We start from the raw sequence: 24119 nt of genomic DNA, 5'->3' as shown, positions 1-24119 counted from the left end.
ATGACCATTCAACAAAAAGAATGTTAGACCACACCCTTCTGTAGAAAGCCTTATTATTTCGTTGGATTCAAACAAAGTAGCATGTGATTATGAAAATTGAAAAATGCCATCATCTTGTGCCTTATCCAGTTTGAATACATTTGTGTAGTAAGAATCTTTGATTGAGATGTTCAATTCTCAATTCCAATGGTCCCGTTGCTAAATCTTCTTCGTCCATTTGTAGGAAAGGAATATGTGCCAAGTTTCATCTACATTTGTGTAGTAAGAATCTCTGATTGAGATGTTCAACTCTCAATTTCAATGGTCCCGTTGCCAAATCTTCTTCGTCCATTTGTAGGAATGGAATATGTGCCAAGTTGCCTCTACATTATCACCACACAGCATGCAAGAAGGTTGTACATTTGTCCATGAGATAAGGTGGCTCTAACCAGAATCCCAGCATTCAAGACATGCCAAACAAGTTAAATTGGGTGAAGTTGACGGGTCTAGGTAGGATTTTATCATCGAAAATTGGTGAGATTTTGCCGTTTCAGAAGGAGGCAACACGAATCGTTCTTTCGATAAGATATATGCCATATATCGGCAAGCAATCGCGGAAATCGCCAATTCCTTGATTTCTTGCAAATTTTTCGGCTTTTCTTTTCTTTTTCTTTTTTTTTTGTCAAACAATTTTTTCAGTGATTTTTTGTCATTTATATATGAATTTAGGGCGAAAGGTAAGGTTGATTGATCAAAACATATAAAGTAATGTAATGTTGATTGAAAATTTGAAATGCATAATTAGAAACGGATAATATTGATTAAAATTATAATTAGAAACCAATTTGTAAAGGTGAGGTTGATTGAAATTATAATTGGAAACAAAGATGTAATTAGAATTATGTAAGGTTGATTGAAATTATAATTGGAAACAAAGATGCAATTGAAATTATAAAGTAATTAAGGTTGACAAAATATATAAATTTATAATTAGAAATCAAATCATAAGGTAATATTTGTATCTCTTTCTAATATAATTACTATTTATTAAATAAAAAAATTGATCGAAACCCTTATAAATGTCACCGAAATTAATTGGAAACAAATTTGTAATTGAAATTATGTAAGCTTGTTATAATTGGAAACAAATAAATAATTGAAATTATAATTGGAAATGAAGATGTAGTTAAAATTATAAAGTAACGTTGACTAAATCTATAATTATAATTAGAAATCAAATCAAAAGGTAATATTTTTATTTTCTTCTAATATAATATTTGTTTGCATCCATTATTTAATTCTCATTGACAATAATTAAAACATTTGATGGATTGTAAAACACACTCACGAAAAAAAGCCCTACCACGAATTTGGTGGTTGGTAATATGTCAATTGATGTATATGGACTTTCGGAAGTCAAGGTTCAAGTCTCTTTAAAATATTTGTGCCATAGATTAAGACACTTTTGCTAATCCAAATGGGCTGCAAAACACAAAAAATATTAAAGAAATAAAAAAATTAAAAAAAGCCAATCACCGACAAAGTTAAACAAGAGCCGACGTTAGAATCTAATGAAGATAGAGATTGGGGACAAACAAAACATTATATTAAACTGGAGGAGGTTAGACAACTGAACCAACAAGAAGGGGGAGGGGGAGGGGGAGGGGGGGGGGGGGGGGGGGGGCTGAGACCACCACCAAAATCTTAAAATGTTAGGATAGAGATTGTCTTTAACTATTTGTGGATGGATCTTGGGATGTCCACTTTTAAAATGGAGGTAGAAGTTACATTTTATAGGAGCACAATCAAAAGGGTGTAAATGCATATCAGCTTCAGCAACTAAACTAAAGGCTATTTGTGACAGTCTGGCTTTGGCTACGTCAATTGACATATCTCACTTGATTAACTGTGATTGACTACTAGCTATACACGCCCTTTAGGGTTTTAGTTCTTCTTTAGATTGGACAAGTAGAAGCTTAGAGGTTTTGAAGTTGGTCGCCAATTTCGTTTTCGTCTCTTTTAATTTTGTATCCAAATCAGACGATCTGTGCAAACTTTCTCTCTATAGATACTAGACGCTTCTAGCTTTCTAAGTCTTGGTGGAGAGGTCCCCCTTTGTTTATGGTACATTCTTCCTTGTTGTCCTCTAGGTCCCTAGAGTGCTAGTTCTAATTTAAAGGCTTTAGCTATGAGAGGGGGGGGGGAACAAAGTCAATTTTACTTAAATGTTTTACATTTCTTGTGTGGAAACTATAGAGAAAAGGACATGATGGTTGATGGGGAATATTAGAGTGAACAACAAGTAATAATAGAATAGGGAAGCAATTTCTCGGACTCATGTGAGAGTGGTTTCCACTTTCCAGAACCACACATGTGCAAATTTCTTTGCCTAAGACTGTAAGGACAAAACCTACTTGTCCTACCATATGAAATAATGGTGTTAGATAATTAATAAAAGTATATATTTTTTGAAATAAAATAGTTATTTGTTAAATGTTACTTAGGTATTGCTTTTTTTTTTTTTGGTTACACTAAGCGGAGTTGATGACCCAAGAAGAGCACTAAGAACGACAAAATATACGATTCGCCATGAGAATCTCCTCCAAATATGAGGGAGCATTCTGAATGAACATTGAGAATACTCAAGACTAAGTGTCACTTTAGATATCCAATCTGCAACCTTATTATCGTCACGTCCCATGTGACAACACCTAATGTAATCCACACCATCAAGCACCAGGCCAATCTCATCTATTAGCCTGTCGAATCTACCCGGATCCATGCATCTAGGGTCCAAAAGATTCACAACCTTTAAGGAGTCTGAGTCCAAATGAAGAGGCATGAAACTCATTTCCTTAGCCACACATAGGCCAACCCAAATAGCTCTCAACTCCAACCCAAGAACACTTCTAGAGGGTACCCGTCTAGCAAATCCTCCCATGAATTGACCTTGAGAATTACGGAAAACACCTCCTAACCATTACTTTGCCTGCCCTCTTACTCACAGCAGCATCAACATTTAATTTTATCCACCCAGCTAATGGTGGACGCCACCTCCCTTTCACAACAACACCTTTGATCCCTATAGTCCGAGAGCATGTGTCCCAAGCCTCCATCATAGATGTCCCATAATCTAAAGCCAACCTTCGCCCATTAACCGGCCTAATAAAGTCATGCTCATGCAAGTCTTTATTCCTCCAAAACTAGTGCAAGGACATTGTGCAAGCAAAAAGATGATCCCAACCATTTTTAGCTCGTGCCATCGCACCAACAAGATTGAGAGTAAACCATTCCTCAAAATTAAAGCTGAAAAACCCTCCCTTTGCGCCTCCGATAACATCTCCCACCACACAGCTTTAGCAAATCCACAATCTCTTAAGACATGCATGTAGAGTATCTTCAACACCAACCATGCAAAAACTACATCTGTCATGTGAAGAAAGATGCAAGTATTTTAACCAAGCTTTAGTAAGTAGCCTACCATGAATCGCTAACCAGAGGAAATAGGAAATCCTCATAGGCACTTGAAGTATCCAAACCACTTCCCATAGTCGATCATCTCCCACACTTCTCACCACTTGGCCATCTCCCACTAGGATATCATAAGCTGAACGAAGAGTAAAAATGCCATCCTCCGTTGGTTTCCAAGCAACCACATCACAACCTCCAATCATCGAAGGAGGAGCAGTAGCAAAAATCCTCTCCATCATTTGAGCATCAAGATAATTATCAAGAACCTCCCTCCTCCATTCACCCTCCGAATTGACAAACTTCGCCACTACCTCCCATTTCAAATTCTTAGGGATCTGTTGAACTATAGCCTCCCCAAGATTGAATCCCATCGCCATCCAATCATCAAGCCAAAAATAAATAGAGGTGCCATCACCCAAAATATAACTGCAGTTTGAAACAACCAACGGAGCCACCTTACAAACCGCTCTTCACAAAGAGGTATCCAGGCCCGAAACTGTAAAAACTCCCTTCCTTCTGAGGATCCATACTTAGCTTTAAGAGCAGACGCCCAAAGCGAGTTTTGTTTTAAAAAACCCCAAGCCACCTTCATCATGAAAGCATAATTTACTAGAGCCAGCTTTCTAAATCCTAGTCCACCCTTCAACTTGGGTTGACTAACCACATCCCAACTAACCAAGTGAGCCTTTTTAACAGATCCATACTCTCCCCAAATAAAATCACGAGTGACTTCATGTAAAATACCTCGAGGGATCAAATAGGACTGCATGGTGTAAAGAGGGATAGTCATCAAGACTGACCTGGCTAATGTCACACACCCCACTAGAGAAAAGCAGCTAGACTTCGAACTTGTCAATCTCGCTTTCAACTTTGATACAATTGAAGCATAATCCCTCCTCTTAATTCTTCCACTCCATATAGGAACACCTAGATATTTTCCAATCTCCTTAGTCTCCGTAAATCCACTAGCAAGGGTGACTTCCTTAGCAAGCACAGAGCCCACGCTTTTAGAGAAAAAAAATCCTCATCTTTTCAACACTCACTTTGCTGCCTGAAGAAACACAAAATTTCTCAAGACACCCTTTAATCACCTCCACTTGATCCTTAGAAGCCTCAGCAAAGAGGAGAACATTATCAGCAAACATAAGTTGCGAAATTGTAGGACCCCTTCTCCCAAATCTCAATGGTTTCCAACCACCTTCCACCACTGACTCCTGAATGCAATGAGTGAGCCTCCCCATACACAGCACAAATAAATAAGGTGAAAGTGGGCCACCTTGACGGATACCTCTTGAAGGTCTAAATTTTTATAGTGCCTCCCCATTCCACAAAACACTCAATCTAGAAGAAGTAACACACATCATGATGACTTGCACAAGCTCATTAGGAACCCCTACACCTCTTAAAGAATTAGCTATGAAACTCCACCTGAGCCGGTCAGATACCTTTTCAAGATCTATCTTAATCACCATAAGCTTCTTTCCACCCTTCCGCCTCATACTATGGAAGCATTCTTGAGCAACAACTGTGTTCTCCTGAATGACCCACCTTGGGACAAAGCCAGCCTAGGTTGGTGCCACCCATCTAGGCATGAAATACTTCAATCTATTAGTAACCACCTTGGTAATAATTTTATAGCTTACATTACAAAGAGAGATAGGTCTAAACTAACTAATGTTTTCAAGCTTATCCACTTTAGAGATAAGAGCAAGCAAATTATCATTGGTATTAGGCTCCATCTCGCCCCCAAAAGTTCTCCGCAACATCTACACCACTGAATCCTTGGTAATTTCCCAAGTTTGTTGATAGAAAGCCGCCAAGAATCCATTTGGTCCTGGTGTGAAATCCTGCAAAACCCTAATTCGAAAATCCATAGTATAGATCCCAAGACCCTGTTTGTTTTGGAAGAAGAAGTGACTTGACTTGGAAGTTAGACCTTGAGTTCAGTGTTGACATCTTTGGAAGGTCCTAGGAAGTCAGGGAAGACCCTTCCTTAAATTGGTTGAGGACCCAAGTGTTGTTTTTGACCTTTGAGATACAAAATTCAGCAACTTTCAAAGGGAGAACCCTTTGTCGACCATCCTTGGTCGATACCATCGACCAAGGCAGCCTCTGGACATAATTGTTCTAATTTTGGAAGTTTTAGGTTTTGAATCTCTATATATATGTAATCTCGGTCTAAACTTAAACACTTTGCCTCTTAACTATTGGAGAACATGAGAAGAATCATAAAGCCTCCTCTTCAAGCCCAAGGTTGATCCCAAGCAATGTTCCTCCATTGATCTTCTTCTACAAGGTTAGTAATTAATCTTATACTTCATTGATCTATTCTCTCTTCTATACCTATTGTTGGTTTTGATTGTGATGAAGGTATTATACTACTGTAATGGCCTAGTCTCTGATCCTCATAGTCTTAGAGTGAATCCCCATTCACTCTACTCTTTCCTTATACCATATGGTGTGTTTTCTATGTTTTGATCTAGCATGATGCCATGATTTGCTCTATGTAGTTTTTTATTCTAATCTTTGTTAGATCTGTAAAGTTGTTTTCTATGCATGATCTTCTGTTTCCTTATCCTTAGAATGAATGGGGATTCATTCTAGCCTTTCCATGAGAATCCGCGGTTTAAGCCTAATAGATGATTTCTTGGAATTCTATTCCAATGGCCTTAGTAGATGTTTAGATCTTCATAAATAGTCTTAATATGTTGTTTTAAAATTTTTCCTATTAATTTCGGAGTGTTCCGATGTGTTTCAAAGAATTTCCGACCAAAGTCGGGAGTTCTGTCCGTACACAGAATGCTTGGTCGATCCTCCTTGGTTGATACCATCGACTAAGAAACCATCGACCAAGGGTGTGGCTGACAACAACTTACCTCTGTTTTGCCTCTGTTTCGTCTCCGATCATTAGAACTTGTTCCTTATGTTCTATACATGTTTGTTTAAGTTTGTTTTGGTGATTTTGGACTTGCTCTCTGATCTCTTACTTGAAGGTTATGGAGTTGGATATAAGGTGAGTACGTTCACTCAAAATTTACATACTTGCTTCTATACTTACTTAGATTGTGTTTGCATATATTAGCTACTATTTAGAACTCCTTTCTATACTATCTCACTTCTATAATTACAGTAGGTTATTCATGATTTACATATTGTTATTGATTATGAATGATGTGAATGTGAATTGGACTATATTGTGATATATATATATGGAATCATGATGTGATTTGATAGTCTAGGTTGTGGTTGTGGAATGGGGAATGCCCTTTTGGCATTTCTATCATTGGACACTAGTGGAGGTAGTATGGGACGCTTTCCTATGGTGCCCCTTGGCGCTTTCCCTAACTATTGGTTAACATACCTAGGTTTTGTCTATAAGTGTTTGGCTAGGGAAAACCCTATCATATCTAACCCTATCGGAAGAGAAATCTAGACCGAGTGACCCATGGCAACAATAGGGATTTGTGGGCGCTCAAGAACAGTAACCAACCCGTGAGTGGACTCAAATTACATTTTGGGGTCATTCATTGGTAGGGTTGCATGTAGTAGACTTGGGCTCGTGGGTGCTCAAGAGCACGGGCAGCATGAGAGGACACGAGAGCTTCCCGTTTACTATGTGTGGATGACCAATAGGGTTAAGAGTCTACATAGCCGGGAAGGAGATGGTGACTCTAGGGCTAAAGATACCGGAAAGGATTGCGGGAAGCGAGGAATGGACGTATCTAACCCTAAGGTAGATGTGACACAGTAGATGACTTGCATTGGGCTAAGATTAACCTTGATATGTGCAAATACTCATACCAATGGTGGTGAGCGATAATGTTGACTTAAACCCTAGCCATGAAATTTCCGGGAGGGATGCCTTGACCCAATTACCGCGAAGAACCCAAAAGATTGGCAAGATTGAGGGAAGAGTGATTTGAGGCCTACCCAGAGGAGTATGGTGATTTATCTTAATGCGTGTCTACCAATAGAGACCAACATATATAGAGTTAGAAGCATACTTGCATTCATTGTCTCATATCATTGCATTTATGTTTGCTTTGAACTGCTTGTAGTTGTTTATTGTGATTGAACTACTTGCTGAGTTCTTTTGAGCTCACCCTTAGGGGGATATGTTTTTAGATGACCTTGCAAGTACGGAAGTGATCCCGTGCGCCAGTACGGAGGACCCTTCCCCATATGGTACAGCTACGGATGTCATTGGAGAAGGTTATGACCAGTGGTGCTACAAGTACACAGGTGTGGACCACACTAATGGCTCCTATTGAAAGTAGCAGGCATCGTTTCATTCGCTGGTGGGATCATGAGTTAGAAGCTAATCCAAAGTTGCAAGAGCACAACTTAAGGCAAAGAAGATGAAGACTGAAGAAGAAGAAGAGCCCATGGAAGAATTTGATTAGTTTACTCTTTATTCTTCTAGACTTTTACCTTTAATTGTAATAGTTTTAGAATATGCTTTAGAGATTCGATCTACCTTCCGTATTGTTTGTAGGGTATATTTCTACTATACTTTATAGTTATCTCTTTTTATTGGTATCTTGTTATTCCGCACTCTAATATACTTTTGTGATCCTTCTGAGATCCTTTCTAAATTGTTACTTTAACACAAGGGTGTGTTCTTGCTTTCAATTACGTTATTGTGTTATGTGGATATGATTGCCATAAACTTGATCTTCGGGGCTATGGATCACACACTTGGGTATGCCCGTTAGGGTACCGGCTGGGTGGATGTGACACCTGGAGCTTTCCAAGGCCCCATTTGTGCCGTCTCCCATAACATTTCTCAAGTTCGATGGTGATTATCACTTATATTTTGCCGGTTCGGCCATTCTTCGGCGATCTTCTGGAGATTTTTCCAGTGAGATTGAGTAATTTCACTTTTCGGTGAGTGTTTCGGTTCGCTACTCACCAAACCAAGCGAATTTTCCCAAAATGTTTTACCTTGTTTCCAGCACCCTGCAGTAACAACAAAAAACCTTCATTAAGAGAGAGAGAGAGAGAGAGAGAGAGAGAGAGAGAGAGAGAGAGAGAGAGAGAGAGAGAGAGAGAGAGAGAGAGAGAGAGAGAGAGAGAGAGAGAGAGAGAGAGAGAAGTTAGGACTCCATATTTACCCCTCCATATATAACATAGCACATCTTGTTATTGCTCATTCGCCCGCATAATTAGGCATACCCATCAAGATGCCTTAATTAGGAAGATCATCTCGGGTCATAGGATAGGTTTGCATGCCATTGTGATTAAAAGCCGTAGGCCTTCCACCTAAACCCGAATCCAAATTGCGCTTCACATCTATCCAATGTCCCTGATCTGTAAGGGTGGGACCTTCTATGTGTGTCATGCTTACATCACCTCTCATATCTTCCCTAATTTGCTGCAAATCTTCAAGCAACTCATGTGTAATTCCAATATTGACTTCCACATTTTGCACCCTTTCCGTCTCATTATTGTCAACAAAGTTTTGCTCATAATCAATTAGCTCCTTATTAAGATCCATACGTGAGTTGACTCTCCTATTATGGCCCCCATTTAAAAATTCAATTGCATTTGTTTCCATATTCTCTTCAGATTGAAAACCAGATTTTGCACTACTATATTTAAATCCTCACCATTAGGATCTACACTTCTTAAGGCAGTAAATCTAGATCCCATATTGAGTTGGTCACCTTCTTGGTCAGCATCCAATCTGCGATTTCCAAAGTTAGCACCATCTTTTCTACCACCGGCAGCCCCACCACCACCAGGGTTCCCAAGATGTAGGTTATCCTTCCTATACTTTGGTTTTTGGGCTATCATCCAAGGTACGTACACTGTCAGCACTACAGTCCGATTGGATTCCAAAATCACATGATCTTTAGCGTTAGCATCTGAGACTCCCTCTTCAACACCTGTAACTTCACTTCTTGCCGTCGGACATTGCTCTCTATGATGCCCAAACCTTCCATAGTCATAACACAAGAGGCTAAGGGACTCATAATGAATTTGATACACCTTATTTTGCAGTCGGAATTGGGATAAGAGAGGTTTCAACAGATCAATCTCAATACAAACCCTCGCGAACTTCCCCCATAGCGCCCGCTCCATATTGTAGTCCACCTTTAATACCCTTCCAACTCTACTTCCTAACTTCATCAAGAAGCGAGTGTCAAAATACTCAATGGAGATCCCTGGGAAACGAACCCATACCACAAGCTTGCTCAGATCAGACGTCTCAGGGTCAAAGTTTGGCTCCCACCTTCTTAACGAAAGGTAGTGATCAGCTATGATCCAAGGTCCTTCTGTCAACACTTGCTCAAATCTTCGTGAACTCCAAAGTGAGCAATGTAGAAACCGTATCCGATATCTATAAGATCCATGGCCCCTCTTGGCCTCCAAAGAGAGTTTAGCCGTTTGGACAAAAGGGTGTAACTCATAGTCTTCCCCACGATCTTGATAATCAAGGTACTGCCTCCAGGGTCTTCTCAACCTCTCCATTTCTTCCTTAGACAAAGGACCAGAGGGGCAAAAACTGGTTCTCCTCCTGCCTTTCCTCCCCTCCATTCTCATTTTCTTCATCAAAATCCTCTTTCGAAGTATTTTCTTTTGTAGAAGCACCTTCATACAGCATACCATCACTTCCCACCTCCCCATCTTCCTTCGACAGTCTATTGAGAAAATCCCTCTCTGTACCATGCATAAGCATATCTGCATATGACTGATTCGAAGGAGAACCTTCTTCCACCTCACGTCCTCTTGTACCACCGCGCTTCACTTTCTTGGTGCTTTGTTGTCGCTGGTCATCCTCCTCTATAGAGATTTCAGGGTGTGCATCTTCTCCCCTACCGACGTTTGCCATTTTTTTCTAATAAGTTTCTCAATAATCATGGGTAGTTCTACTCTTTTTGAAATGTAATCTTCTAATCATAACACGTGAAAATTGTTAGACATTACTTAGGTATTGCTTAGATCATTAAAACATTTACAAATGCAAAGCAAGTATGAAGTTCGTTGTTGGGCAATGTTATTCATTTTTGTTTTGATAGATTCATCTTTACTTGTTTCCCATTGAGATAACTTCGAATTTTATATTATTGTAAAGAAAAAGATGTTATTTAGAAATGTTGTTGGGTTAGGTGGCCTTATTGTTACGTTAGATCCAAACAAAGTAGCATGTGATTATGAAAATTGAAAAATACCACCAACTTGTCTTCTTATCCAATCTGAACACAAAAGAGAAAGATTTGCATGTGTAGTAAGAATCCCTGATTGAGATGTTCAATTCTCAATCCCAATGGTCGCGTCGCCAAATTTACTTCGTCCATTTGCGGGAAAGGAATATGTGCCAAGTTGCCTCTGTGTTATCGCCAAACAATGCAAGAAAGTTGTACATTTGTCCACCGAGAAAAGGTGGCTCTAACAGGAAACCCTGCATTCAAAACACGCCAAACAAGTTATATTTTGGATGGAGTGGTATTCTCCAAAAACAGTCCACCACTTTGAAAAGGAATTCTTTTGAGAGGGAAAATTTTCTTCATCAAGGCACGCCTCGCCAATTTGGTAGAGAACTTGTCATTAGTCAAAATCAGAGAAGACCCCGAGTTAGTAGCAAGAGTGAGTGTAATGGGTAGATTGATGGGTCTAGGTTGAGGTTGAGATTGTAGAGATAACTCCCAGTTGAGCTGTTCAGAGTCCTATATCACTTAGGCCACCGTGGTCTTCCTCGCCCACAACATAAAATCTTGATGTTTGATGATATTGTTCATGGATGTTGGGACCCATGGGTCGAACCAAAAGCAAGTTTCCCTTTATTTTCCCACATTTCTAATTACCATCTTCTTGAGTATCAGTAAGATGCTACAAATGCTGCTACAAATCCGGGTTTCAATCCTCTGCGGCCATCAATGGAGCGGCCTCCCAGCGGCCGCTCCAGATGGCCGCCACGTGTCATACAGTTTAATCAGAGTCGTTGAAAGTTTATGGAGTTTTTCCATTAAACCGGCTACAAAGAACCGCTACAAAGAATTCGGATCAGATAAAATGAATCGACAAGTTAAACCAAACCGGGTTACTAATTAAGAAAAAAAAACTCAAAACCAACCCTGCATCGTCTTAATTCTGCATCCTTCCAATCTTCACCTCACCTGCATCAGACCAATTTGTAGAAATTTAAAGGAACTGTTATATTCCAATTACAGAAAGAGAGAGAGAGGGTGAAGAGGAGGTGTGTTACTACTCTGCAGACAAGAGAATCGTTGGAATCGCGTACTGAGGGACGAGAGGGTTTTGGTTCCTCTGATGAAGCCAATGTGAATTGGGTTCTCCCTCCCTTGTTGTTGGGCCTCTGACTACCCTCATCTCCCCTGCTTCTGTCTTTAGATTTTTAGGCGATGCAACAAGAATTTCCTCTACTTCCTGTCCTCACTCTTCTCTTCTTCTCCTGCTCCCTCTTGTTTTGCTTCTCTCTCTTCTCTACTTCCCTTATCTCCCCTGTCCCATTCTTCATCACAAACAACAACAGTAATAGAATGTCAGTGCCTTTGATCCTACCCATTATTTTCTCTCTCTCTCTCTCTCGTCTCTGTCTGTCTGCTGTTGGTTCTATCGGCAAAACCGAACGCTTAAAGGGTGTTGTGTGTTTCAGTGGAAAACAAAATGTCAGAGTGGAATTTAAATGATGAGGTGCTGGAGAAGTAGAGGGCAAGCTGACACGTAACGTTCATGCATGGTGATGAGGGTCTGCTGTTGATTTTCCGATCATGTCTCAGAAGATAGAAGACGGTGGATTCGTGTTGAGAGAGGGAAAGGAATGAAAACATGGATTTCACGGGATTTAGGGTTGGTTTTGAGTTTTATTTTTTAATTATTAATCCGGTTTGGTTGAACTTGTTGGTTCATTTATCCGAACCGAATTCTTTGTAGCAGTTTTTTGTAGCCGATTTAATGGAAAAACTCCATAAACCTTCAACGACTGTGATTAAACTGAATGACACCTGGCGGCCATCTAGAGCGGCCGCTGGATGGCCGCTCCTTTGATGGCCGCAGACGATTGAAACCCCTACAAATCCATGAATCATTTTTTGTGATTACCTTTGGGGCAAAGGTTGTTTTAGAGAAATACTTTTTCTTAAGCACTTTGACCCACAGTGCATCCAAATTATTTAGCAATCTCCACCCTGTTTGAGTAGAAGGCCTCCATAGCCCATCTCAAACCTTTTAAAATGTCGTCCACGGTAATGGGCTTTGACTGGGCTGCAATTAGCGGTTTATTAACTCTGCAACTATGGTTCAAGGTAGAGTTATCCCGTACCCACGGGCCACGGTTCCCGATTAATTCCTTGCTTGGGCACCCGCAAGAACCAATGGATTATACCTGGTGTATCCGGGTCAGCTAACCTTTATATATAAAAACCCTCTTAAGGATGATGGGCCCAGATATAATGTTGAGGAGTTGAGCTTTTCGCCACAAAGGTCCATACCTCATTATTAATTTCCTTCTTGCTCAGACGTGATTTTGCTTCGGAGCAGGCCTACGTGGCAAATGAAGTAAATCATTGACACCATCATATGAATCTCTGGTTTTCCTCTTTTCAAAAAATTAAAAACTGAAAACCCACAAGTAGCAGAGGTTAATCGTCAGCAGACACTAGCAATAACCTACAATCTTATACAATGTGTTGAATTGAGCGTCTATAAAATCTAAATAAATTGTTTACTTCGATTAATCGAATTTATTCATATAGACGACCGTGTTTCCAGAGATTTGACCTCAAAATGTGCGACTGCAGAATTGGGTTTTCTATTTACATGACTACAACATCGTCTTTTTGGCCAATGGAGGAGTAGTAGGATGATTAGAAACCTGCTTCTCAGTGGAGAGGTCATAGGTTCAACTCTTACCGGCGGCATATGTAATATCCCTATCCCTATATCTAAAAAGCGCCTTTGTACAAAAAAAAAATGTCTTTCTTAAAATGAAAATTCCAGATAGGTATGGTTACACTTCGGGAATTCGAGAATCCATTATGTTTTACCATCGGATGTTTTAGTGCAAATGGAAGGTGTTAGCAGTCATACCCAATTGGCAAGACCTCCAATTCCTGTTGCTTTGAACAAGGCATTCCTACAGGCACACACACAAAAGCATGGGTTGGTTCCAAGGCGTTGAATTTGATTTCAACCTTTAAGAATTAAAAAGAAAGGGCAAAATAGAAAACAAAGCATTCTTGCAGCTGCTTGACGTTCTCGTCTTCTTCGTCTGCGTCCATCTGATGAAGGGGAGGTGGTGAAGAGTTAGTCAGAGGAAATGGTTGCGACGACGGGTTAGGTGGAGGCGCTGACCTGAGGTGCTCTAAAAAATGGGATAACTGGATCCCCTTATCTATCGATTTTGCATAGTTGAGATAATTCTAGTGGATCCTGTAAGCTACCAGATATTTGATCACCAAGTCTATTTTACTTGCCATTTAAGTTCTGCTGGAGCTTATTTTCTTGCTTCCAATCTCTTCTAATTCTGACGTTCTTTAAATATCATATATGGAGTTCAATCACTTATGTTTGTTTCTTACTCTCTCAAAATGAATTGGTAACCGCTTGTAGCCTGAACCGCTTGGATTAGGTGGAAAAACCGAAACTGTTCACTTAAGTTGTTTTAAATTGCACATGCTGATATTGTGTGGTCAAGATTTAAGATTTCAGGACTCCTATCAATCTACCCGTTCACTGCTTGGAGCAGTGCCACGTAGACACTGCTCCTAAGCAAAACGTGGCCACGTGACACAATCGCCGTGTCGTCGTCAAGGCAAAGAGGTTTAACAAGGTAGGACTTCTGGACCGACTTCCATTTATGAGGTTCTTTACTCGGAGTCTTCGAGTTGCAGAGGAATTAGTGTAAGTAATTACGATAACAACAGATGGGTTCAAGAGAAGACCGCTCAGAGAGCGGTCTTCTTCGATGTGGAAACCACAATTCCTTCCGAAAGGGTCAACCTTTCGCCATTTTAGAGTTCGGTGCCATTCTTGTGTGCTCTCGAAAGTTGGTGGAGCTGGAGAGTTATTCAACTCTGGTAAAGCCTGCCGACCTCTCCTGGGTGTCAACTGCATCCACTCGTTGTAATGGCATCACCCGTGATGCCGTTGCCTGTGCTCCTACTTTCGGAGAAGTTGCCGATAAGATCTTTGATCTCCTACATGGTTCCTATTCTCTCTTTTTCTTGGCTCCTTTTGTTAGCAATTAGGTTTTCTCAGTCTTTGATTCTGCTTCTTCTTTTTCTACTCTTCTTTTGGGTTTAAAGGTCGTATTTGGGCAAGTCACAATATCGTCAAATTCGACTGTGCTCGAACTCGGGAGGCATTTGCGGAGATAAATAGCCCAGCCCCGGAATGTAAGGGAAATATAGATTCATTAACGTTGTTGACGTAGAAATTTGGAAGGAGAGCTGGAGACATGAAGGTCGTCAAATATCTAACGTTTGGCATCCAAATGTTTGACGATAAGTAGTTCAAAGACAGAATATGTGATGTGTAACTTCAATCATCCAATGGAGGTGATGAAGTGGCGAGACACAAGATTGTAGAACTACCACAAAATGGATGTTTTAGTCGCTTCAGCTTTGAGAGTTTGAGTTCGACCAAAGAGACTTATTCTATGAGATCATCTCACACTGTTAGTTGGTTTTTGGGTTGCTGAATGTGTCTGTGGTTTGGTTTTTGGAGATATGTTTCTGAGCATGGGAAGCATTGCTCTGATGCTACTTGGTTATGTTTTGTTATATTTTTTGTGTAAATTTCATTGGCACCTCAAAATGGAGGCCTTAAAACACTGACACTCCATTTTATCTTTGAAAAACACAGAAACCTTAAAATGGATTTTCATTTGACATATTAGTCCAACTTGTCACTAAAAACCATTAAATCATTGTTTTTTTCCTACATATTTTGATAGGAATATTTTTAAAATTGAAAGAAAATAAACAGTGGTTTAATGGTTTTCAATGATAAATTGGATTAATGTGTCCAATGAACATTCAATTTTGAGGTATTTGTGTTTTTCAAATATAAAGTGGGGATGTTAGTGCTTTAAGACCTCTATTTTGAGGTGTCGATGCAATTTGCTTTATTTTTTTTTATTTAGGTTATTAAGAATGTTCATGGTATGAATAAATTTATATGTGACCCACAAGAAAGAAGGAGAAAGGTAAGAAAATTTTAGAATATACTAAGAGTGGAGAGATTATGCCGCCTATCGCTTAATTGGAGCCTTTCACTGTGGTTTCTGATTTAGATGCTATTTTCTACTTGTTTTTTCTTTCTTGGCCTCAAAACTATGACTTTCATTAAAAAAATGACCCTTTTCTAAATTTCTCTTGGATAATCTTGTTTATTACTGATGAGTTCACTGTTAAAGTGTATTGAATCAGAAGCTTGAACTTTATTTCAAGTTGAAGCGCAATGTTTACTCTATGTGATTCACTTTCTGGAATACTTAAAAATGAGTAAATTGCTGCATTACCCCCAACAATGGGTTTGAGGTGAGAGAGAAATTGTGAAGAGTTGCTAGAGAACAAGTATACTGGAAAAAGGTAGATGAAGTCTTTTTACCCAGTATACAAAAAAGTATAATGATCTTTACAGTTGTACCATTAACCATATTAACTGCAGAATTGAAGCCGTGTGTTTCAAAGAAAAGTGGGTTGTCAATGCTTAAAGCTTCTATATATCTTTGGGTGTCGCAGTAATTTACTCAAAAAAATTATTCACGAATGACTTTTTCAGTAGTTCTATGGTAAACAATCATGTTTATGGGCAGAAGGTGTTCTGGAAGGCCAATTGAAGAAGCTATATTTTCATGTCCAGCTTAACTTGGACTGCATATTGATGGTTGGCCATGGCCCCCGTAATTGGATAGTTGGGTTCTGTTCCTTTGGAAGAGCCATAATTGCATCTGAAGGTTGAGTTACAATAAATTTAAAGCACCATAAAGCCATGTGGATGATGTGCTTTGCCTGAAACTACCATATGTAAGATGACAGACTCTTACCTGCATGTCCACAAATCTTGAACATTAGCTTTGACTATGCCAAGCATGTTTATTTCTTCCTCATTCTCGTATAGCACTGCAAAATCATGCTTCACTTATGTTATTCTTGTAAGAAAAGAAAACAGAAATTAACTGAAACCATAGGCTTGAACCTTAGTTTAATGGAAAACAAGGAGGGTAACATATAATTCTTAAGTGTTTGAGAGATGAAATTGAAATTAAACCATACCCTATGGAAGCTATTTTAAATTTCCCTTTTTAATCTCAGAGCTTGGATTCAAATACCAATTTTTTGGAAAACAAGGATGCTATATATAATTCTTGAGAGTCTGAGTGATGAAATTGAAATTACACCATACCTCATCATGGGAGGTATTTTAAATTTCCCTTTCTAAATAGCAGCTATCCTTGTATCAAACAGTGCTTTTTACTGATTAATTGCTAGTTTTGCTCTTCTATATTGTTTCCGAAAGACAGCTGAAATCAGCAGGTTTAAGTCTATGAATTTATGGGTTTTTCTGTTGTTTTACAGTTCCAGTTGTATTCAAAGTAATTCAAATTGATATTTTCTTTACCATCAAGATTTCCATAATTTCACACAATAAACAGTATCCCGATTATTAACACGTGCTAATCAATGTTGAGGACATGATAAACTTGAAATTGGTTTGAAAGATGAAATTGATTTTTAATCTATCAGAAAGAAATAAGGTGAAAAGTATTCTTAAAAACACCACAATAGCATAATATCAATTAATAATTTACAAAACTGAAATAGAAATCATACTAAAACAGCCCTAATTTGAAATTTAAAGCATATGTTCCTGAGGTTTGGCCTTCCAGCTTTGCTCTTTTTATTTTTTAGGTTCAATGACCTAAATGTATGAAGGATATCTCCAATTGTTCTTCTATGAAGTCAAATTCCAATTCATGCTGATGCTATTGATATCTCTTTCATCTAGCCCTCAAAACTCCACAAGCATGATGTGTTCACCCCATGGATCAATTAAAATACAATGGCTTAAAGTGCATCCTTTAGCCAGTTGTGACAGAACTCACAAATTGTCTTACCAAAAAAGAAGGAAGGAAATCATAAAGTGCTATACAATGGGAGTTTCTCATTATTCTATCTTCCGTTCATCTTTTTTCCTGCAATCTAGAAAGGGATGATACATTCATATATTTTTATGCTTAAAAGGTTGTACTGGAGAAACTGTGGAATGGTTCTTCACCTAGGAGTGTGGTGATAAAGCTTAGAGTGCAATTGGAATTGGACCAATTAAATCAGATGATTCGAATCGATCAGCCAATGATTGATCTTGATTGTCTAATTCTTGGTTCAAAAGCCTAGAATTGCTGAGCTTCCAGGTCTGAGTGAAGTTTTGTTGGCCAATTCTACAACAATTGGCAAGGACTGATTTGATACCCAATGCTATATCCTGAATTCTTTTATTCAATTACTTGACCTATTCTACAAGTTGAACCTCAAGGAGCATGCCCAGGCCTTATAGTCTCTTATTTGTTTTGCTCTCTCTTTTTGCTTGTCCTGTACCATCTCAAATGTGGGAATAATTGGTTCTTTTTCTATTGGGACTTACATAAGGTATGTAAACTAATCAATGCAGGTGTGTGATCACTGGCAATGGTGGCACTGCATATTCACATCTTGGAAGGCCATGGGGTCCATTTGGAAGGGTGATCTTTGCTTACACTTGGATTGATGCTTGTATTAAACCAGTTGGATGGCACAACTGGGACAAATCAGAAAATGAGAAAAGTGCTTGCTTTTATGAATACATGCAGGTATCCATGTTTTCTTAGTTATCCACATAGATTTTTCTGAAAACTAGATAATTTTTAATGGGTGCACAATTCTTATTCAAAAGCTCATCCATTCTACAAGTTGAAATTTGGTGATGTAGTCTACTCTCCCATTAAGTCCATTGTTGGGATGGTTCAAGTCAATGACCTTAATTCTATTATTCTGATGAATGAGTTGCTAGTTTTCATTGTTGTGGGCTTGTTGTTAGCTTAAACTCTGTTGAGAGTCTTTTGAAGATTGGTTTAAATGTTTTGAGTTTCAATTGGTTTGAGGTACGTTTATGAGCTTGACTTTTGCTTAGATGGGAACGCTATTTTCAAATCTTAGGCACGTAGAGGTAAGACCTAGGGTGATTCTCTTTTTGCTGGTGGAATGGAAGACTAATTTTCCCTCTTGGGAATCTTGAGCCAGAATTGATCCCATCATATGATCATAACCAATTTTAAGTGTCACATTCATTTGGATCATGATGATGGATTGTTTTATCTAATTTATTTTTGTTTTACACCTTATATATTTAACGTCCATCTTCCCCTTACTTCTCCATCAATACCAATGGCCCGAGGGCTTCTTCTCTTCCCATGTTGGTATTTGCTAAGGTTGCCCCCTATCCCCCTTTCTTTTCTCACTTGCCTTGGAGGTTTCTCTCCCACATCCTACAATCCAAAATTGACCAACTCTGCATCTCACCCATCCCCAAGTGTAAGACCTTCAATCCCATCCATCTAACTTTTGCACAGGATCTCATGATCTTCTCCAAAGCCACCCAGTACTCTTTATCTTCCATCCTCTCTACTACTATTCACCACTTGTGGTGGGAGCATAATCTTAGGAGATGGACTTCCATATCTAAATCCTTGGACATGATTTGGAAAGCCATTTGTTTTGATGTATCTGCTAGACTCCAGCATATCCCCCCCCCTCTTGTTATAGATACCCCAAGGAGCAGGCTCATTGTTGTTACTTGGTGTTTAGATTCCTCCCTCCAGCCTCCTTCTTGATGGCTCACCCCCCCCTATCTTCTCTTCTTCTCTTTCTTGGGGTTCACAATTTAATCTTTTATTATTCACCAAAAAACAAAATACTTCCATCTTAATCCTGGTATCCATCTTAAGTGTCAAGATCTAGAAACAAGCCAATACGGTCAATCTTATACTTGTCCATTCATCTAACAAAACCATACCAACATGCCAATTTTTTTAGAATTTTGTTTCTGGGTTGCAGGTGTTTTGGGCCAGGTTGTTGCCCCTCAAAAAGAGTGACATGGTGTAGGGAACTTGTGGATGAGGAAGCTGACCAGTTCCTCCAGCACAATTTCATTGACCCAGATTCTGAAAGGCCTTGGTTAGTCCAGAGAATGTCCCTGAAGATGCCATGCTCTGCATAGAGTTAGTTGGAGGTAGGTTGGTCTGCAGATGCCCAAGCCGATAATAATCTGAGAGTTGCCTCAGATAGATGCTCATGTTGCCGACAAATAAGTCAAAATGGCTTGACCTAGAATGATGCAAGAGATGCAAATGACCTTTCCAGTAGATGAATCAGGGTAGTAGGTAATAGTTGAGGGACTCTTCATGATATGGTCTTCGACAGACACATTTCTCTCTTATGTACCTAAGCCGTGGTGAATTATTTGAAACATTTTATATCTGTAAGGGCTGGATACTTCAACGTGGTTGTTGTGACTTCATGTGTCCAATTCACACAACTACTGCATTACAAGCTTTATGTAAGTGATTTTTGAATACATACTACATTACAGTAACCATGTAGTATTTTCTCAGATTTTGCATTTCTGGAAGATTTCCATTTTCAAAGCCAAGTGCTCAATGCTCACTCTTTGATTAGCCACATAGTAAAACTTGTAACCCAGATTTATCATTTCTTACAACTGCATTGAACTAGTAAAAAAATGATGTCTTCTGAAATAGTCCATTCTAACATTTTCAACATGTGGAATTGTCAGTAAAATACAGGCTTAAACTTCATTACATTTCCCATGTTGTTGGATGAGAGCAAAGACCCAAAAGCTAGAACAGCTCTCTTCTCTTCTACCTGTAATGAATGGATCCATATAAGTGGGCTTGCAGCAACACAATACAGCGACCCAGTTTTAGCTATTTCTATGGGGACTCAAAAGAAACAACAGATTTTCCATTGACCCTCTCAGAACTCATTCAATGGACAAATCAAAGCATTATACTTGGATCATTCACTGTTGTATCATATTATAGCAAAAGGTATTAAAAAAGAGTTTTCTTGGGAAATGACTTCAACCTCAGTCAAATGAATCACAACATTAAGAAGCAAAACAGTTCTTAAGAGTGGCTGCATGGAGTCACTGCCAAATGAATTTAAAACTTCGAATCAGATGCACTAATTAACTATGAGGTGCTTATTATTGTAGAGTACCAAACATCAAACAGCCAACCTCTCTATCATAAAAGAAAAACATGTCAATCATAAACAGGAAGACGCTATCCTCTCCAACATTATTGATCATCTTCTCTGCGAACCAGCACTTCTTTTTCCGCAAACATAGACCTAGCATATCAAACAAAATTAAAATAGATCATTTGCATGGTAATACCAAGACTATTGAAAACAGAGCTCGGAGATAATATTTGCTACCCTACTAAGGAGAGATCTTGTTACTTTATGCATGAAATTAAAGGACTTCAATGGTTGTATGCAAATTTATAAACTTACATTGGGGTGTGCAAATGCTTAAAGAAAGCTGCAACTAAAATTTACAAGGAAAGAGATTTTCTAATATTGTAAATACATGAAAATATTAATTCTTATTCTCCATCATCTCCATGGCATTAAAAATCTTTCACAGTATATGAAAATGGATGGAACAAAAAGGAATATTAGTATCAAAGAATAAAATAAATTATTTGGGAGGATATGAAAAGTGATACCTAGTCCATACACTCAAGATTATCATCATCTTCCAGCTCTTCCTCTTCCCTTTTTTTCCGTTCTTCTCTTTTCTGCATGTATTGAGTTCTACAATTATAGCATAGCAAGTTGGTATACAAAAAAATAAGAAAGGTTCTGAAAAATAATTGGGGAATGACATGAGTCACTATTGAAAGAGTATGTCGAGGCAAAGAGTGGGTCAATGTTATAAATAACTATGAATAAATAAATATACAAAATGATCATGTTGTTAGGCATTTTTTGTGGTAAATTAAGAAACAATTTCTTACAACCATATGTAAACCCTTCTTTTAATTTGAAAAATAATATGTAATATTGACCCTTCAAGTGGAATAATGTACTAATTAAAAGATGTGTATATTTTAAGAACATTATCAATCACTAGTTCTTATAGTAATGTCTGAAAGGACATAAAATTAAAACAATTGCTAAGACAAAATCAGGAGCAAATTAATTAGAAGCCTGATAAAAATAAAAATTTTAAATAGCATTCTAAATAACCTATGATGAAATTAAATACAATGAGTTTAAATGGTAGAATAACTTACAAAGACTAGATATGAATATATGTGTATTTAGAAGAGTGAAAAAAGAAAAAAGAGAAGAAAGACATATACAGTGTATGAATTTATACTAATAAAAGAATATCAGATTTTCAATAGATAATATTATACAATAATTACTAAAAAGCAAAAGAAACTATATTAATGTAAAACAGAACTAACGACACATTCTAAAGCGTACCAAAATAAAATTTATTAAATAAAGTCAAAATAAATTTTCTTTTTCTTACTATTAAGTCACACTGGGCTTAATAGAGATTTTAGATCAAGCAGTGGAATCAAAGTATGGTATTAATTAAGGATAAAGACCAGAGGGGCAGGGAGTATGGTGCATGGTAATAAATTAATGCAAAAAGTTGTTTTCTGGGTTGAAAAATGAATCTTATGATGAAAGTGAGTGAAATATTTTGTCTTATAATGTTTCCAAATAATGAATAACTATCCTATCCATACCAAAACAAGAAATAAAGCAAAGCACAGAGGTATTTCATATTTGGCCTTTTTATTCTTACCTTTAGAAAACGCATAATTCCGGCACCGTCTTCCATTACACGTGCTTCTCCAAATGGGGGACTCTTCAACTCCAACTTTGGACAATCATAAAAATATGCAATAAGTAGAGATGGCCACTTCATCAAATCCATTGGATCTTGATTGTTGGCATTGTTGCTAGTGCATATAGCTAGCTGTCAACTCTGGTAGTTTAAGTAACCATATTTCAGACAAATTTGGAAATGCATTGATGATGGATTCCATGTCATCATTGTCATTATCTTCTATCAAGAGGTATTCCAATTGAGAACAATCAAGCACCATTAAATCTCTCAATTTTAGTAGCAGTGGTGTTACACCACTAGTGAAAAGCACCTTCAACTTGTGGCATCTCTCTATTCTGATACTCCTCAAATTAGAAAATAAGCATGATGATCCAGGGCCAAGTGGCTGTTGTGGAGGAACCCTTCCGCTACAGATTGTCTCCAATCCATTTAACTCAATGAGTTCCAGATACGATCAAACTTTTGAAAAGCAATTATATTATTATTCATTTCATCCACTTTCTCCTCCTCTACCACCACTAATGTCTTCAGATCTTGACAAAGATCCACTACCAGTGCAGTAATATGACCATGAGTTGGGACACGTGTCAGACCTTTGCATGAGCGGAATTTTAACATATCCAATGACAATTGAGGGAATTGTTGAAAGTCCAAGAGAGCTGAAGAATCAATATCACAATCCAAAAATTCTAAATGACGACATGACCATTTAGCTAATTGATTCAGCAAACGTGAATCCACCTTCACTTTCCATAAACGGATCTCATTGATAAGAGTCAAGTGAGGCAACCTATCCAATTCCAATATATTGTCATTGTCCAATTTTAGTCCACTTTCGAAGAGCCTCAATCTCCTCTAGCTTGCGCAATCCAGATAAAAGTCCGCACATTATTCTCTTAAGACTACGAGTATAGTTGATATTAAGATGCCTTAAATTTTTCAACTCCTTCATCTCCACTGGTAGCCTTCTTAAGTGTACACAATATTCCAAGTCTAATGATATGAGCTGAACTAGCATTCCAATTCCAGGTGGTAATTCTTTCAAGGAGTGACAGCTTCGTAAGCTCAACGAACGGAGGTTGACAAGGTGGGATACTGAAGGGGGAAAGTTTTCTTATTCCAATAAAACAATCCAAATCAAGTATCTTAAGTGCAGGCATGTGCTTCAAGAAGTGCGCTTTGGGGTATGTTCATATTAGCAGACTTTTTGCGGCGGAGAGCATTAACGTGTGCAGGTGTGGACAATCATTTGACAATTGATGAGGCATGGACTCTACAGAATATAATGAAACCATACTTGCTTTCAACCATTCAGAGGTAAAGACTCTTTTACCTGCCTCCTTTGCAATGATTTTGGGAGATTGGATCCACAAACCAAATTCCCTCAGCACGTCATGCACTTTAACACTTCCAAATTCAGCATCCTCAAGCATGGATGAATTCTTAAGATTTCCAACTAAAACATCAACTTTACCTCTCATAGCCTCAAGCGTCGGCATTTCATCATCGCATAGGGCTTCTTCACCATTGCCAAATTTGTACAGACCAATGCCAAATCTGTACAGTTGATATTTCAAAATAAGTGCATCCTCGGAAAATAGGCAACAATACAGGAAGAGGGACTTTTCTTCTAATGAATTCAACTTTTCATAACTAAACATCAGAAGCTTGAACACCTTGTCTTCGATATCTTCGAGATTTGCTTTTGACAATTGTCCCATTTCCCATAAAGCATCTTTCCATTCTCCTTTCGTTTGCCTCGTCGACAT

At 38.4% G+C, this 24119-nt stretch overlaps 1 protein-coding gene and 1 long non-coding RNA gene across 2 annotated transcripts in view; both read right to left on the bottom strand.

Moving 5' to 3' along the window:
- LOC149006650 (uncharacterized) overlaps positions 1 to 22474 on the bottom strand; it is a 64118-nt gene extending 41644 nt beyond the window's left edge. Inside the window, exon 1 of the long non-coding RNA XR_016175083.1 lies at positions 22306 to 22474. This is a non-coding gene — a long non-coding RNA (uncharacterized LOC149006650). The remainder of the gene's footprint in view (positions 1 to 22305) is intronic.
- Positions 22475 to 22779: 305 nt separating this feature from the next.
- Positions 22780 to 24119, bottom strand: LOC149006649 (putative disease resistance protein At1g63360). Its single transcript, XM_089165503.1, has 2 exons — positions 23684 to 24119; positions 22780 to 23039 (listed from the first exon to the last, which is right to left on the bottom strand). Exons 1-2 carry the CDS (start codon positions 24117 to 24119, stop codon positions 22780 to 22782), a joined length of 696 nt encoding a protein of 231 aa, XP_089021629.1.

The sequence above is a fragment of the Hakea prostrata genome, chromosome 8 (genome assembly GCF_041222555.1).
Source record: "Hakea prostrata isolate BN-2017 chromosome 8, UWA_Hpros_2, whole genome shotgun sequence".
NCBI lineage: Eukaryota > Viridiplantae > Streptophyta > Magnoliopsida > Proteales > Proteaceae > Hakea > Hakea prostrata.
The sequence above is the reverse complement of the archived record's forward strand: the minus strand, read 5'-3'. Positions and strand labels throughout refer to the sequence as shown.